The sequence below is a fragment of the Schistocerca cancellata genome, chromosome 2 (genome assembly GCF_023864275.1).
Source record: "Schistocerca cancellata isolate TAMUIC-IGC-003103 chromosome 2, iqSchCanc2.1, whole genome shotgun sequence".
Lineage (NCBI taxonomy): Eukaryota > Metazoa > Arthropoda > Insecta > Orthoptera > Acrididae > Schistocerca > Schistocerca cancellata.
In genome coordinates, this window is record NC_064627.1 from 100,251,752 (window position 1) to 100,266,265 (window position 14,514).

Consider the following 14,514-nt stretch of genomic DNA (forward strand, 5'->3'; position numbering starts at 1 on the left):
TATTTCAAATTGGAACATGAGTATAGAATAAAAAATGTTATATGCATTACACTGATGAGCCAAAACATTATGACCACATTCTTAATAGCTTGGTTAGCCAGCTTTGGAACGAAATAAATCACTAATTCTGCATATCAGAGATCCAACAGTTTGTTGGTAGGTTTGTGGAGGTATGTGGCTTTAGATGTCTATGCACAGGTCATTTAATTCATGTAAATAACGGGCCACTGATTTGCATGTGTGATGATAGCATCTGATAGTGACTCAAATGGGTCCCATATGATTTACATCAGGCAAATTTGGTTACTGAGACATGAAGATGAGTTCACTATAATGCTCCTTAAACCACTGTAGCACAGTTCTGGCTCCAAGACATGGACAATTATACTGCCAAAAGATGATGTCTCTGTTGGGGAAGACATCAAGCATGAAGGGATGTAGATGGTTCGAAGCTGTCAGAGTGTCTTCAGTTATTACCACAGGTCCAGTGCAAGCGCAGGAGATTGTCTCTCATAACATAATACTGCTCCCATCAGCCTTTGTTCATGGCACACTGCATGTGTCAAGCCACCTTTCACCTCAGTGACAGTGACCAAGTGTAGCAAATTTGTGTTTCACCTGAAGAGCTGACACATTTCCATTGATTAATGGTCCCATGCCCACTGATGTCATTATCAATGATGTCATTGGGTCAACAAGTGAACATGTAGGGATGGTCTGCTGTGGAGCTCCATGTTCAACCATTTATGATGGGCAGTGTGCTCCGATACACTTGTATGTGCACCAGTATTGTGCTTTCTCAGTGGAGATGCCACAGATCACCAACTATGCTGCTTCACAGAGCAGGCAAGCCTCCAAACATCACGTTATGTGAAGAGTCATAGATGTCCAACCATTTAGCTCTTAGTGGTAGTTTCACTGTCCTCCTCCTTCTTTCCGTAGATGCTCACAACAGTAGCATGTGAACATTTGACCAGATTTGCCACTTTCGAGATACTCATTCACAGGCTCTGCGTAATAATACTCAAATTCACTTATCTCAATGGATTTCCCCATCTGCAGCCCATATCTTTGCTGGAGTGATCCCCCATCTGTGTCTGCTTTGCTTACTTACTTTTGTTACTGTGTCATGTGCCCACAATGCCATCATGCAGCATCCAGTCGTGGTGAACAGTGGTCATAATGTTTTGGCTTATGAGTGTATTTGCCATTAGTTCTGACAGAATATCTACCCATCATTCATGGGTTAGGCAGTTAAAAAAATGTGTGCAACTGTCTTCAGAAAAAATTTTTTTGGACAGGTGTGGTGTAAAGCTGTTTTACAGAGGCACTGATGGAACTGTAAGAACCAGAGGGGTGGTGATCAGATAAGCCAATGTCAGTGTTAATTACCTCTGCTTCATTGAAATCTAAGTTAGACCATATGTTATCTACAAGAGTCTGTGATGTATGTGTTCTTCAAGTAGGATCTACAGGATGAGTCACTAACTGTTGCCATCTAGAATAACTTCAAAAATATGACAGTTGCTGAAATGTTTGTGGGACAAATGTTGCATGGGACAATGGGAGCCATAAGATGATGATGTTTTTTTGTTGCTAGGTGGGGTCATGTCAGAGATATGAAGGTCAGCTTTGTTTTTTAAAATGGGGTGCTATAGTTTAGTACTTATTTTCTGATAGCAGATATTGAGACAAATCCAGTGATGTGTAACAGTAAGGTCTTTGAAGGTCAAAAAGGTGGCATGAACATAGTTTACAGAAGGTGTTCGAAGTGATGACCATTGGTCTCAATGCAGTGCTGCAATCTTCTTATCATGGGTTGAGTGGTATTCCTTATCACTTTGGCACTTCTCAAAGCACATGCTCTGACAATTCTCTCTCATATATCATGCAAATAGTAAATATTCACTGAATATGGCGCATCCATCTAACATGCCATTGACATGTGAACACTATTCAATGGTTTTGCAATGCAACACTAATAGGAATGGTATGACAAGTATCATCAAATCAAGTGAATGTGAATGATGTATTCCTTCGAAGAACAAGTCGATATGCTTCTCATTTATGGAGAATGCCAACGAAATTCAGTAGGAGCTAGAGACTTAAACTCTGAAAGGTATCCTCAACATACTCACCCTACATGTCATACATATAAATATGTGTATGATAAATTGAGACCAACTGGATCTTTAACGCACCGGAAACATATCCAACAAAGGAAAGTTACTAACAAGGAAACAGAAATTGGTACTCTTGCCACTGTGGTTCGAAATTCTTGTGTTAGTTTATGTCAAATCGCAAGGGTATCTGGACTGAGCCAGAGTAGTGTTGTCCATGTTCTGCATCGCATAAATATCGTCCTTACCATATCAGTCTCCACTAAGAATTGACTGGCACAGATTGTATGCATCACACTGAATTCTGCCAATGAGCTCAACTTCAGATTCAGAGGCATGACACATTTATTAATTTGATTTTATTTACTGATGATGCTATATTCATGAACCATGGAAATGTTAATTTGCATAATATGCATTACTGGGTAATTGAAAATCCATGTATGCTGTGGCAAGTTGCACACCAAAAACCATGGGCAGTGTATGTATGGTGTGGGGTTCTGGAGAAGGGAATTATAGGTCCCTATTTCATTGAAGGAAATCTTAATGGTTGGAAGTACACCACATTCCTGCAAGAAACATTAGCTCTGTTATTGGAAGAAATGCCATTTGGAACAAGGAACAGCATGTGCTATCAACACGATGGATGCCCAGTACATTTTTTGCTGATGGCTAGAAGTGAGTTGCAGAGACAATAACCAAATCATTGGATTGGATGCAGAGGAGGTGTGTTGTGGCCAGCTTGTTTGCTAGACTTGACGCCTCTTGATTTTTTCTTGTGGGGATTTGTAAAAGACATTGTTTATAAAGACATTCCAACTACACCTGAAGATATGCAAGAGAGAATTGTAAGAGCATATGCTTCAATAAGTGCCAGTGTGATAAGGAATACCACTCAATCCATGATAAGAATATTGCAGCACTGCATTGAGACCAGTGGTAATAACTTCGAACACCTTTTGTAAATGGATGTTCATGCCCCTTTTGTGACCTACATTGACCTACAAAGGCCTTACTGTTACACATCACTGGGTACACCTCAATAGTTGAAATCAGAAAATAAGTACCAAACTATAGCATCGCATTTAAAAAAGCAAAGTTGACTTTCATATTGCTGATATGACCCCCACCTAGCAACAAAAAACCATCATCATATTATGGCCCCCATTGTCCCATGCAACATTTGTTCCACAAACTTTTCAGCTACTATCATACCTCCAGAGTTATTCTAAGTGGTAATAGTTAGTGACTTACCTGTATAATGTGGGATGACATGTTAAAACTCAGTCAAATATACAGAAAACAATCTTTAACTGTATTACTGCACATAAGATTATGTTCAAGCCTCTGCAAAGAAGCAAAGTAGCTTTTTCATTGCACCCAGTGTTTAGCATCATTTCTAGTTTTGAAATAAATTTATTTATATCTCCAGATAGTGACCTGTACACAGTCATTACCATTGTTTTCCTTTGCTTGCCATACAATTCAATAGCAGCTGTTTCAAAGAGCTTTTGTACACATAACTTTTCAAAATCTCATCTCCTTTTGAATTTTACCCCTGTTTTTATTCAAATGCAGATACCACCATTTTTAGCTTTTTCCTACAGTAAATGCTAGCTAGTCTAAAATGATGTATAATGATATATTTAAAAATAAAGATGATGAGACTTACCAAACAAAAGCGCTGGCAGGTCGATAGACACACAAACAAACACAAACATACACACAAAATTCTAGCTTTCGCAACCAACGGTTGCCTTGTCAGGAAAGAGGGAAGGAGAAGGAAAGACAAAAGGATATGGGTTTTAGGGGAGAGGGTAAGGAGTCATTCCAATCCCGGGAGCGGAAAGACTTACCTTAGGGGGAAAAAAGGACAGGTATACACTCGAACACAGACATATCCATCCACCATGGTGGATGGATATGTCTGTGTTCGAGTGTATACCTGTCCTTTTTTCCCCCTAAGGTAAGTCTTTCCGCTCCCGGGATTGGAATGACTCCTTACCCTCTCCCCTAAAACCCATATCCTTTTGTCTTTCCTTCTCCTTCCCTCTTTCCTGACGAGGCAACCGTTGGTTGCGAAAGCTAGAATTTTGTGTGTATGTTTGTGTTTGTTTGTGTGTCTATCGACCTGCCAGCGCTTTTGTTTGGTAAGTCTCATCATCTTTCTTTTTAAATATATTTTTCCCACGTGGAATGTTTCCCTCTATTATATTCATATCATGATGTATAATGATTTTGTTTAACTCATATTCCATACACCTTAGCTCTGAAAAACACAAGCACTCAGTATTAAACTCATCTAAGTCAACTTCTAGCTCAAGATATTTATTCCTTAGACACCAAATATTAGATTCATAACTTGAAAAGAATTTGGGGGACCCTAGATCTAGTTACACTTACAACTGGTTTTCCCAAGTTGGTTGTAGAGAGAGGGTTTAGTTGCCTGTACATTTGTTGAATGTTCTATACTGCAAATTTTCCTGCCCTGGTGCAGAAAAAATTCCAGATCATTCTTGGTCATTTTGGTCTTGCTTTTTCATTATTATTGCAACTATTTGGATTAGTGGAGTGTTTTCCTTGAATTATTGTTCTTGCTTTCAGCCTTCTGAGTGCTTGTTCTAGCGGACATGGACTGTACTGCACTTGTTATTCCATTGATTCTTGAAGCTGTTCGAGTACACAGTTTGTCTTGGACTAGGCACAATTCACAAAGTTAGAAGAAGTGCTGTGGATGTTACCTTCATTTCTGCACAAGTATTAGAGCGCTTTGCCAGACCTGCTGCTTCCATTTGTAATGTAACAGGATCATCATGTTTTTTTCCAGTAAATTTCCAGATGAATTTTTTAATTTGTTTACAAACATATTGTTTTCTGATGTTATTCAAATACATACAGTGTGTGGTATACCTAGTATACCGGTAATGCACACTTTCTAAGCCCTCAAGTTTTGAAAACAATGTGTTTGGGAAGACATTGGTAATTTTTACCAGTTTTCTGTTTGTGACTTCAATTTCCTTGTTTACATATGAACTTGGAACTAGAACTTTCCTGACTGCTATACATGATATCACTACACTTACATTTTCAAAATTATTTAAGGCTGTTCTAGTAGATCTAATAGCTTCTTTGGCATTATTTTGGTAGACAGCATTTGCTTCACCAAATATTAAAGCAATGTCTTTTTTTGTTAGTGACCCTGCTAGTGTTTGGTGCTCCTGTATGACTTGATTCATTGGAGACATGGCCCAATTAAACCTGTTGCATTAGCTTGTAGTTATTGCAACATTTCTGCTATTTTTTGTCTGTGACTGTCAGTGAGATTCAGTATTTTTCCTTGAATTCCAAAGTTTCCATTTGTACTGTACTCGTGTTCTGGTCTGTCTCTTTTCTTATAATGTCTGTGATATTTTTGCTTTTGGACCTTCATCCTGTGTTTCTTTTCCATTATTTAAAATTTTCGTAGGATTTCGTTGGGGTAATGCATGGCATTTCAGGTAACTTAGCACTTCAGTGTTTTCCTAATGAAGTTTCATTACAACTCTTTAAAGAATGAACTGCTGATTGCATATTTACAATATATTCCTTTAGACATTCACTATCAGCTACACATTTCACATCATGTATTCTTATATTCAATGACTGTATTTTTGTCTCAAAGAACTTCACCCATATCCTGTACAGGAGCCATCTTTTTTTTTTCAGTGTACCTGCAGGAGAATCCATAACAGCACAATCTGTGAAAACAATACAATAAACATATGCAGCAACTCATCTTTAAAAAAATTTAGAATTACTGTTATTTTTACGTTGACAAATACTTTGTTTTCATCATTTACAGATTCATCAAGGACTTTGTAAATCATTTGTTCCAAATATTTCCCCTTGCATTACACATTTTCAACATCAACGCACAAAAAACACATGAAACAGGGAACTTGAATGTCACATAATGCCTATGAAGCAACAGACAATAACAATGGTTTCAGAAATGACAAATTTTTCTGTGATGCCACCACAGCCATCCAGCAGTCATAGTGGGAACTTTGAAGCCTTCAGACCTCACAGACCGTTCTGGGAGCAATGAAAATATGTTTGACACTGTGGAAAATCATTACTGGCATGATGTAATATTACTGCTGCCATGCATTCCCATTTCCCACAAGTGCTGTAATATTACATCAGCCATAGGATAAGTATTAATGGTGGTATTGTCCTTTTCATGGGCATTAGTGTTGTTGAACAAGAATGAACCAATGAGTACCCTGAGCTTGAGCTATATTTCTCATGAGCTCATCATGAATGGGTTATTAAACTCAAAATTTGTTCTTGCATGAATTTCTTCACATTTTTCTCCATCAGGATGTACTGAAGCCTTTGTCTAAGTGGACATAACAAGTGACAGAACAGCTAATTAATTTTGAAACATTATGTTATGGAATAATGATGAAGATTACATAGGCAGATCAAGCAACTAATGAAGGGGTTTGCATCACATTGAGGAGAAAATAGATTTATTACTAATTAAAGGCTATGTTGATGGGCTACATCCTGAGGCATCAAGGAGTAGTTAATTTGGTTAAGGAGGTAAGTATTGTAATTAAAATCATAGAAGGAGATTGAGACTAGACTACAGCAAATGGGCCAGGTGGATGTACCTCGTAGTATTTATGCAGATATGAAGAAACTTGTGCAGCATAGACTAGCTGGGAGAGATGCATCAAACTAGACTTCAGACAGAAGGCAGCAACAATGATAACAACATTATGACAAAATTGCATAAGAATGTAAAGAAACTGCTAAAGAAACAGAGATTACTGCATAATAGATGTAAACAAAGCCTAGCACTGTAGATAGAGAAATGCTGAAGGAAATGTGTTTGGCTGTCAAGAGAGCAATAAGTGATGCATTCAATGAGTTCTGTTTCAGAATAATATCAAATTATCTTTCACAGAACCCAAAGAAATTCTTGTCATGTGTAAAGGCTGTTAGTGAACCAAAGTTAATGTCCAGTCCTTACAGGATGAGACAGGAACTGGAAGTGAGCGTAGCAAAGCAAAAGCTGAAATTCTTAACTCCATTTTCAAATATGCCTTTGCAATGGAAAACTCAGGCAAATTGCACCAGTTTAATTCTCATACCACAGAAAAGATATTAATATTAGTGTCAGTGATGTTGAGAAACAGCTGAGATCATTAAAATTGAACAAAGCTCCAGGCCCCAAAGGAATCCCTGTCAGATTCTGTACTGAATCTGCAGCTGAGTTAATCTATCATAGATCATATACACAGGGTGTATATGACCCGGGACAAATGAGAGATCTGGAAAAAACCTGGGAATTTTTTCATCCGGGAGAAAACCGGGAAAAACCCTGGAATTTTTTAGAATTCCGGGAATGTTTCATTGTTTTAGTTTTCAGTTAAATTTTTGTGATTTTGACTGGTAAGAACCAATACTCCAACAAAGGACATTACTGTATCCTGTGTCTGCAGGATAATACAGCAGCAACAAAACGTTAACAAGAGGAAGAAAAAACGAAAATAAAACTTAAGCCGCAAAGGAAATCCGCCATATACAACAAGAAAACGTAGTGCTCACAGAAGCGTCTGCGAACAGCAAAGTGTGTCAAAGGCCTTAGAAAAACTATGCAATGATTCATAACAACAAGTTGCCTCCGATGAGCGTGACGTGACAGCCGTTGACATTAGATTCGTTTGAGCAGTTGCAGGCGGGCTCTTGTGCATGCGCAGTTGAGTTGCATATGGTTAGTACCTTCTCCCGCTTCTGGCTGTGGATGTGTGGCTGGTTGCCACTATCTAGTATTGGCCCGGTTCAGAAATATTGTAGATCCGGGGCTGATGCACAGTGAGTTGTGGTGGGAAGGTGGGTAGTCTCCACATGACCTGTGTTTATGTTTAGTGATTTTGCTGTTTCCTCTTCATTTATTACTCCCAAATCAAATGAGAACAAAACAGATTTCTGTGGCCGGAAGCTATCAAATGAATTAAAATACGTTCGCATAATTATGGAAGGCTAAAATATGTTATTATTTTCAGGTTTTATTTCCACCTTTCTGACAGTCAAGCATTAATCACCTTGCAGAAGAATGAAGTTATTTTTGTCGCTTTGCTGAAGATATTTTGCTTTTATTAATATTTTGCACTGAGGCAGTCAATTTATTTGAAACAAAGTGTTTAATTTCACACTGTTGGCTAGTTTCAACTGTTCACTGCATTTCAAGTGCACATTTTCCATCTTCTAGCTCGCATGGCATTGTGCCATAATAAAGAACCAAACATGAGATAATATAGTACTGGCACTCAAGAAAATTTACATCCGAATCTGGACATACGAATGTGAACTTTAAGCCCAATTATGTATTTTAGTATGGTTCACAAAATTCCAATGAACTTGACATGTCCCCTGATGTCGTCTTTCTTTTGTGACATAGTGCAAGATCTTTTAATGTTTTACACGTATGAACATACAGGCTTCCTGTGTCATCGTAGCTGCGCAAGAGCGGTGGCGCCTGGTACCTGGCGCTATATGGCAACTGCTGAAATGAATCAGTTTCTAACAGGTCAGGGGAAAACATTGCGGATGGTGGTTTGAAAAGCGTTACTTTCAAAGTAAATTTCCTTTTACACAAGATGAACTACATGCGAGAATGTACGATGAATTTCTTAAATCACAGGGCGTTTGACTCTCAATTAAAAATCAACTCTTTGAGGACGACCAGCTAGAAGAATTTCGAACCCAGAAAATCAGACATTTACGCTGTTACTAAAAATTTTACTGGCACATTTGTGTGATATATCTTAAAGTGTAACACGTGCAAAAAAGATCAACATTATATGTGGAAACTTAGCTTCTCTTGCAGCTTATTAATCTTCGAGACTACAATTATATGTGAAACCTCTGTTTTTCTTGTAGCAACACTATGTATATTAATTTAAATCATCAACTTTTTTTATTTGTGTGTTCGTGATACTTAAGAGTGATCTTGCTATGGGCTGACTACATCACGTGTCCTATGCCGTCATCAGCTGGCGAGATCACATGACATGAGCTATAACTGGCTTACAAAAGTGCTTCACAATCTCAATTTCAATGCCTTGGAAAGTAACATGTGGTGTTTGGTGGAATTCGAATTTATATCTTTGTAACACGAAAATATGCAGCGTACATGTTGCTGCTGCCCCCCCTCCCCCTGAGTTTCGTTTTCTAAAGTGCCGGGAAATTCTACGTCGGCATATAAAACCATAAACATTCGAAAGACTGATAAGTTTTACAGCGCCGAGGAAAAGTATACTCTCACATAACATGGGGAAAAATGTATTTTCACCCGGGTGAAAGTGTATTTTCAACTGAGAAATCTGGGAATTTTTTTTCCTTGTCCGTGTATACACCCTGTACATAAGACTTTAATGAAAATGACACTATTCAGTCAACTAAGCATGTTGTCCACAACATATTTTTATATACTGTCCATAGCTCAGAAGAATGTATGCAACAGAATTCCATGAGTGAGCCTGAGATGTGCTCAAGATGGAGCAGTATAAGCCATTCTAAATGTATACTGCAAAGATGACTGTGATTCATATCTAACTGATGTCTGTAATCATTACAGGGCAGATCTTTTACATTAAAAAAAAAACCAACCCACTTTATATACATGCCGGCCGGGGTGGCCAAGTGGTTCTAGGCACTACAGTCTGGAACCGTGCGACTGCTACAGTCGCAAGTTCAAATCCTGCCTCGGGCATGGATGTGTGTGATGTCTTTAGGTTAGTTAGGTTTAAGTAGTTCTAAGTTCTAGGGGACTGATGACCTCAGAAGTTAAGTCCCATAGTGCTCAGAGCCATTTGAACCATTTTATATACATACAAGTGAAGGTGCTACATGAAAAGTCACATATTTTAATAACAATAAAAATTATGTCTATGTGATCAACACATCTGGTGTAGAGTAATGAAGACAGTGTCATTCACTGAAAAGGACTGGTTTAACAAATCATTTTTGTGAGAGGTGAAGGCAATAGTGGGTCATGGCTGTGCAGGTAAAAGTAAAAATAGAGAGGTATGAGACTGTGGAGCTGTGTGGGGGGAGGTAACATGGGGTTCATTGAGTGTCAAGGAGAACTGAAGTTTAAAGGATTTGAAGAGTATCAGTGAAATTTACAATAAGTATATATATTACTACAACCTGTATAATGCAACAAATACACAACCAGTACACAAGGTAAACAATTTTTTTTGTCTTTCCGAGGTAATCTTGCAATCTATGCAGCTAGTAATAAACTAAATCAAATGTATCCAACTGGGAAAATTACAAATTTCACTATTTATTTTATAGTGAAGCAAGTTCACCGGATATGTCAATTCCAATCCAAAGGTCTATAAAACCAAACCTGTTCATAATCACAAGTTTTTCTTTATAACCAGCACAAATTTTTTACAATAAAGTAAAATGGTTTGAGCCCAAAGTGATTCGGCATGGGGGGGATGGAGGAGAAGAACCAGTGGACAGTAGGGGAGGGATGGCAAGGGGGGGGGGGGAGAGTTGGAGGGGTGGAGTGTAAAAGTACAGAGAGAACAGAATAGCAATAGAGTGTAGCATATAGTAATAACCAATATGATATGCATGATACCACATGACGGAGCATGTTAGTGAAGACACCCATTCACTTGATATTCTGATTGTTTCCACTGGTGTGTTCCGTCAGGTGGTATTATGTATGTAGTATTGCTTATTACTGTATATCACACTCTATACTCTATTCTGTCCTCCGTATGTTTTTACACTCCACTGCTCCGACCTGTCATTCTTGTCTATTCCCCACCCCTTGTCACTCCTTCTGTACTGCCCACTGGTTTTTCTGTTCCACAATCTTCCCTCACCCCCCCCCCTTCCCTTCTCCTCCCCTTCTTCCTCCCCCTCCCCACACCCCACTCCACAGTCTCATTACTCCCTATTTTTTCCTGCATGCCATGACCTCATATTTCCTTCATTTCTCACAAGATTTTTTTTTTCTTTTACATTTTCATTTATAGAGAAAGTACCTGTTTATACTAATTAAAATATCTGCTGGTTTCAACCAAATTTCTTAAATTCTTCACAAAAAAGGTAAGGAGAATAGCAGTTACTCTTTGGGGAATTAATTCCACTAAGTTCTAATTTACTGGGATTGAAAGTTTTTTATACCTAATCAGACATGGGGAAGACCTGAAGACGTTTGATCTCTGCTGTCCATTATGGGTACGGGACAGTGGTTGGTGAGATGTTTACCAAAGGAAATTTGCCAAACCTATATATTTACAGAAGTTATTTTATTTAGACAACCTGTTTTGGCATCTCGTTAATGCTATATTGAGGCCCATTTGCACTCCATGTATACATAAAATATCTTCTGAAAATATAGAATTGTTTGGTGACTTTTGTCGATGAAGATGTTTGAAGTGATCAGGTTGCAGCTTGAGCAGGCCATTTGAACAAATCGAAGAGCATTCTTTTTCTTTTTGTCCCCAAACCACAATGCAGGGGTGGTCACTGGTCTGAGAGGTGCAGAGATTGCTCTCCACATACCTTTTTTATTTTTCATTGTCTTCTGTGATCAATGCAGAGTGATCTGTCATTGATCAAATACATATCTTCCATTCCAGATTTGCAACCACCATCATAAATCTACCATAATTCATCATCAGAATATTCTTAGTATCTGTATATGAATTTTCTAATATGGTAGAGCTCAAGAGAAATTAATGATTCCATTGTTGTTGCAGGCAATATGTCCAGGCCTAGTGAAGACTGAAATCATGGATAACAGCAAGGAAATTGATAAGGACAAAGTTTTTTCCCAGCTTCCCTATCTGGAGCCAGAACATATCGCTAATGCTGTGGTGTATGTCCTTTCACAGCCTCCAATTGTGAACGTAAGTTTTTCATTGCAGGTATAGTTTTGCTGAGGTCCATGAATGATATAAAATTTTACAGTTTGTTCAATATATTCCACAGAAAGAAGACAAAAAGGGGGAGGGGCAAAGTTATTACTTAGCTACAATCTAAAGAACTTATGAAAGTGAGGATACTGGATTGGTGTAGCATTTGATATATATATATATATATATATAAAAAAAAAAAAAACGCAGAATGACAAAAAAGAATCATAAGTTACATAAACCTGATATCTACATCAATACTCTGCAAAACACATTTAAGTGCCTGGCAGAGGGTTCATCAAACCACCTTCACAATTCTCTGTTATTCCAATCTCATATAATGTGCAAAAAGAACGAACACCCATATCTTTCCGTATGAGCTCTGCTTTTCTTTGTTTTATCATGGTGATCATTTCTCCCTATGCAGTATGGTGTCAATGAAATATTTTCGAATTCGGAGGAGAAAGTTGGAGATTGTAATTTTGTGAGAAGATTCCATCGCAACAAAAAATGCCTTTCTTTTAATGATGTCCAGCCCAAATCCTGTATCATTTCAGTGACACTCTCTCTCTCATATTTAATGATAATACAAAATGTGCTGCCCTTCTTTGAATTTTTTCGATATATCTCTTTTGTATGTTTTGTATTATAATAACCTTTTGATTGCTGTTGATGAGTTACCTTGTCATGCTCCACTATGCCCCAGGTGCTGTTGATGAGTTTAAGCATGGGCTTTGGGTTTCCCTTCACCACTGTTGACAATATTAAATTTGGTGTCCTTGCTGAACCCTGAGCACTAATGACTAATGTAGTTGCACTGCCACTCAGGTACCTGAGTGCTGTTGACAAGTATAAGCATACATCAGAGTTTCCAGCTCATATATCAACAGCTTTTCACATTACTGGCTGCTAAGTTGTGTTTTCCTGGATATGACTTTGCTTTACGTCTATTGTTCATCAGGATTGGTAAGACAGTTTTTTCTCTTACTCTGTTCCACAAAGCAAATAAAAGGGTGTCATTATTGCACTGAGATAGAGATAGTGAAAATACTCACAAAGAACAATAGTGTGAATGAGTTATTTGATGTTAGTGTAATTGATAGCTCCTCTGTCTATTCTGAAAGCAACAGTTTTAAGACATCTGCTTCAGCAGGAGTAACACTACAGTCTTACGTTCCATAAGAGATGTAATTCCAAATCAAAATAATCTGAAAATGATTTAACTTTGAGAATGGGTTACCAAAATGAGATCAGGGACTACTGAAGGAATCTCGTAGGATTTGTAACAACCATAAATTTGCAGAGAAGCTTCAAAGTTAGAAAAGAGTTCTTACACATACAATAATGTTCATCTTACCAGCGAAAAATCACATTACAGAAAATACTCCAGAAATGATCAGCACAGCATGTGACAGGCTGCTCAGGTAATACGACCCAAGTAGAAGCCCGAACGCAGGCTGCTTAGCCTGGGTAGATGAGTTAAGTGTTGATGATGCCGTCTCAGCTCGGCAAGTAGCAAGTACATCTGCAGTAGTGAAAGGGTTAAGCTTTGCTATTAATAAAACCTTATATTTTCATTTTATTGTTTTGCCATGTTTGTTATACATATTTTAAGTGAGATTTAAGAAGTTGTGATATTCAGTCACCAACTTTACATTTTTAATTTCAGAGAAGAAATTTTGTAGAAGTACTGTCACATTTTTCTGTTGCAATAATAGAGTGATAGTTTACTCCTGTATTGTATTTAAAATATGGGTTTTTTTATTGTGTAGGTGCCGCAGCTTGTAATTCAGCCTGTGGGACAAAGAAGAATAAGTGATGTATAAAGTATTCAAAAGCTGTAAAATATATGCTAAAAAATAAATTAAGAACCAATAAGAGGCACAGAGTTACTGAATTTTGAATTTGTAATAGAACATTTAGAATTAAAAGATGCTGTTTTCATGGTGCTGAAGTATCATAGATTTTATATGTGAAATGTATTAAATCTAATTATAGTCACTTATTCAAAGTTGTATAGAGCTGCTCATATTTGTCCATAGCTGGACCCGTCTCAAATAATTTTCTTTTTATCACTATTACATCAAGGAGACTAGATCACCTCTGATATAGTGAATTCACAATGCATGATATAATGAATAATAAACATGTTTTGTTTTATTGATACAAAACATCATAAGTGCTGGTACTTTATGTCAGACTTTTCCTTATAACAGGAAATGTCATCTGCTTGCACATTTTTGAGGTATTTTCTCATTTGGCACTAATGTTTTTGATGAGTCTCACAGTGTTGTCCAGAGCTGTAAATTTTGTGAATTCAATAATTGTATAGCAAGTACAGACACTATGCCTACACAAATGAAGAATTTAATGAATAATCTTTTTAATTTTTGACTGTAACATAGCTCTTTGTAAATGAGAATGAAATTAAGCTCATTTCTAGGCATGTTGAAATC

The 14,514-nt window shown here is 37.5% G+C and overlaps 1 protein-coding gene across 1 annotated transcript in view; it reads left to right on the forward strand.

Moving 5' to 3' along the window:
- Nucleotides 1-14,069, forward strand: part of LOC126161362 (farnesol dehydrogenase-like) — a 129,246-nt gene extending 115,177 nt beyond the window's left edge. The window contains exons 5-6 of the mRNA XM_049917131.1: nucleotides 11,903-12,052; nucleotides 13,831-14,069. Coding sequence (XP_049773088.1) covers nucleotides 11,903-12,052; nucleotides 13,831-13,884 — 204 coding nt within the window. The 3' untranslated portion in view covers nucleotides 13,885-14,069. The remainder of the gene's footprint in view (nucleotides 1-11,902; nucleotides 12,053-13,830) is intronic.
- Nucleotides 14,070-14,514: the final 445 nt, after the last annotated feature.